Here is a 3,463-nt window from a genome sequence, read left to right as displayed (position 1 = left end):
CTACTTTATCTGGGATTTAGTTTTCCTATTTAGTTTATATCTTCTTGTATTTTAGTTATCTAAATTTCCTAGAAAGTAGATTTATATTTCTATTAGGTTTAGGAGTCTAAAAACACTATAAATACCCTTATTTACATGTAATTTAGAGACATATTTTTATCAATAAAAATACTATAGAGAATTTTCTATATTTTTTCACTCTTGTATATGGAGTGTGTTTCTATTTGAGCTTCATTCTGTGTCAAGTATTGAGTTGTGATAAGAGTTAATCTCTAGAGATCTCGGTCCATCTGTTGATAAAATCCTTGTTGGTGTAGGAGTCATCTTTAACTGGGATTCTAACTTGGTCAGTATCTTGAAATTATGTCTATGATTAGAAGACCTCCCGTTCCTTGACTATTATGCCTAAGTGCCCAATTTAGGTTTTAGGCGATGGATTGACTGCCCATTTAGGTGAGTGCCCTTCAAGTGCGTGTCATTCGGACGAGCCCTTTTTGGGAGAGTAGCATCATTAAGTCTAAATTTAATTGATTCATGATTGATTTATTAACTATTTAATTTATTTTTTGTTAGTTAATTATTAAAAAAATTTAATTATATGATTTAAATTTCCAAAGTGATAATTAATAAGAAACAAACATTAATTTTTAAACTTCAAAACGATCTTTTTATTTGTTTTTAATTTCCAAAAACTAGTAGAGAGGAGCTCTGCCTTCTCTATACAAATATTTTCTTTTCCAAATTTTTCTCATCTTTTCTCTTTTCTTTTCTTTTATTTCCTTTTGGATAGTCACCGGTAAGTGATTTTACTACTCTGTTTTCCTTTTTATTTCTTTTTTTTTTTCTAAGAACTCCTAAATTCGTGTACGTTCGAATATTTTGGGCATATATCCTTAAATCTATCATTAGTGATAGATTTTGTGTGAATAAGTCCTTCAATCTATCTTTATTGATAGATCTTAAATTTTTAGTGGTGATCTTTCTTTTAATGATGTTATTATATGTTATCATTATCGAGATATTTTGTATTTTTGAAGAAGAGTACTCCGTGATGTGCAAATCTTTCCTTGAAGTAGGAGATTTAAATTTTGATGTTATTTGATAGGCTCATAAAAAATCATGAAGTCATGTAGTAGAGCACGCAATCTGCCTATTAATCAATTTACATATCTGCCTATTAATCAATTTACATGCTTCATCAATTCTATTAGATTTTTCAAATTCTTTATATTATTTTGAATATGAGTGATAGTTGTATTTATGCAAAATATAATATGTTGATTTATACTTTTCTTTTTATTTTATTTCTAACTAAGGAAATATTTTTTATTTTTTATAAAAAATGATTATTTAAATGAAAAAAATTAACCAAATTGAATATAATATCATTGTATAAAAATCAAAGGCTAAAAGGATATATATTTGAACTTCCCTAATGAATGCAAGAAGGAATTTTAATATAGAAAAAGTTTTACAAAATTAGGATTTTACAAATTAATATAATTTTTTAATTTTAAATAAATTACTTAATTATTCTAATCACTTACTAAGAGGCGGATCGACTATAATAAAAGAGGGGTCAAATGTTAATTGGCCCAATTTTTTCTTAAATTACTCTTATATATTTATTTAAATTGATTCCCCATAAATATAAGTATTGAATCCTCTTTTTTTTTTTTAACAAATAATGTATTTTTATTAATAGAAAATCAATTGACCCTTATATATTTAGCAAATTATTGTATACTTGTAGTGTATATGCACTTTCATTCATAAAAGTAGGGATTTTATTTTCTTAAATTTAATACTTAACTGCTTATTTATAAATGCCGAATACATTATTTTTTAGTAAATTAAATATATTATATAATTTACTTATATATTAACCCTGGATTTTTTTTTTCTAAATCTGCCACTGCACTTAATCATATTTGATTGGCTAATGTATTATGGATTGCTAATGTTCCATTTGTTTTTTTGGATGGTCTTCTGAAGAGCTCCTCTTGTTTTTAATACTGATGCATCTTTTTTTGGTCATCCTTCCACTTGTCTGATTTATGGAGTGCTCCTTCAAGTTCGGGCCTTTTGAATTCTAAAAGTTTCATCTAAAATGGATTTTGCCATCGAGCTCTCTGTTCTCTCTTGCAAGTAATTGGAATATTGTTGAACAATGACAGGTCTCTAGGATGCAATCTTGTATGCCTTCCTACCGTTTCAAGTCTTTTACAAGTTGTAAGATTTAACTCATGGTCTGCTTGTAATCGTTCTTTCCAATTGAAGACATGAATAAAAAATAAAAAAAAAAGAAAAAAAAAAGAAATGAAATGAATTTTATTAGGTAAAATTCTAGTTTCCAGGATTCACAGTAATCCACATTTGTGGAATTACCCAGATATCTACACACTTTCATTGACGAGAAAAGTGAACCTACAACTACAAAGAAAAATACCAGGACATATGATAAGCCCATTATTGGACCTGTAGACTTGGAAAAGCAACTACCACAAGCGAATTTCTAAGCATTTTCCCTTCCTCATTTTCCAGCGCATTTCAAATGTAGGACTGGATGGCTTATTACCTTCATTCTCAGTCCCAGTCTCAGGCTTTGATGAGCTGCCATTGGCTGCAATCTTATTATGGAATTCTTCTCCATTGGTTGCATCACTATTCCCAAACAAGGCGATCACGTGATCCATTTTCTCGTTCATTTGGGCAAGGTAGAGCAATTGTTCAGCTTGTAAATCCCGCATCATAAGCCTTTGAACAGAAGCATCGATTTCTTGAATCAGCTTCTTGACTTTCCGCTTCTTGAGAAGCTTCCACTTCTTCATGTCCGAGTACATTTCAACAAGTATCTTTGCTTTCTCCAACAGCTGGACAAACCTACTGCATGCATCAGTAGGAGCATTTTCCAACTTCAGGACTTCACGAATGATCGGATCCACCTTCTCAATCGTGTCCTGGAGATTTTGAAGGGTTTTCCTGAAGAAAATTGCCTTTTCTTTTGCAGTCAGAATTGCTTGAATTAGAAGTCCAAAAGCGGTTCCTAACGCAGCCTCTTCAGCCATTTCCATTATGAGCACTAGCTATGAAACAAATCTAGCTTTATGTGATGACAGATGAGTCTTGGGATATTATATTTGGCAAGACTATAGAAAAAAACCAATGGTTTTTAGCTTGTATTTATACAGGAAATTAAGAGGAACAAGTGCAGAGGCATATTTTTATTGTCAATGGAATGCCGCGTTAACCCAGTCCGGCCCGGGAATGGCCAAGAGCTAAGGCAATTCACTGCTACTTTCCTATGTCACTAACAGAGATGACCAAATCCAAGGGAAATTCACCTACCCCTGAAAGATTCTTTATTCTCCGGATTTAATAATCCAACTGAAAATAAATGCATCAAATTTAAAATCTGCCCAACAATTTGCTATAACATTGGACTTGTTAAATGGAGCGTTGA

General features: G+C 30.9%; 1 protein-coding gene across 1 annotated transcript; it reads right to left on the bottom strand.

Annotated features, from left to right (window-relative positions):
* Window positions 1-2,307: 2,307 nt before the first annotated feature.
* On the bottom strand, window positions 2,308-3,156 carry LOC110655851 (uncharacterized). The gene has a single exon (XM_021812317.2). It carries the CDS (start codon window positions 3,072-3,074, stop codon window positions 2,499-2,501), a length of 576 nt encoding a protein of 191 aa, XP_021668009.2. The 5' UTR covers window positions 3,075-3,156; the 3' UTR covers window positions 2,308-2,498.
* Between the last annotated feature and the right edge of the window lie 307 nt (window positions 3,157-3,463).

The sequence above is a fragment of the Hevea brasiliensis genome, chromosome 7 (genome assembly GCF_030052815.1).
Source record: "Hevea brasiliensis isolate MT/VB/25A 57/8 chromosome 7, ASM3005281v1, whole genome shotgun sequence".
NCBI lineage: Eukaryota > Viridiplantae > Streptophyta > Magnoliopsida > Malpighiales > Euphorbiaceae > Hevea > Hevea brasiliensis.
The sequence above is the reverse complement of the archived record's forward strand: the minus strand, read 5'-3'. Positions and strand labels throughout refer to the sequence as shown.

What these genes read in the sequence shown, in the direction of transcription:
- LOC110655851 (XM_021812317.2), bottom strand. Translation starts at nt 3,074, where the DNA reads ATGGAAATGGCTGAAGAGGCTGCGTTAGGAACCGCTTTTGGACTTCTA.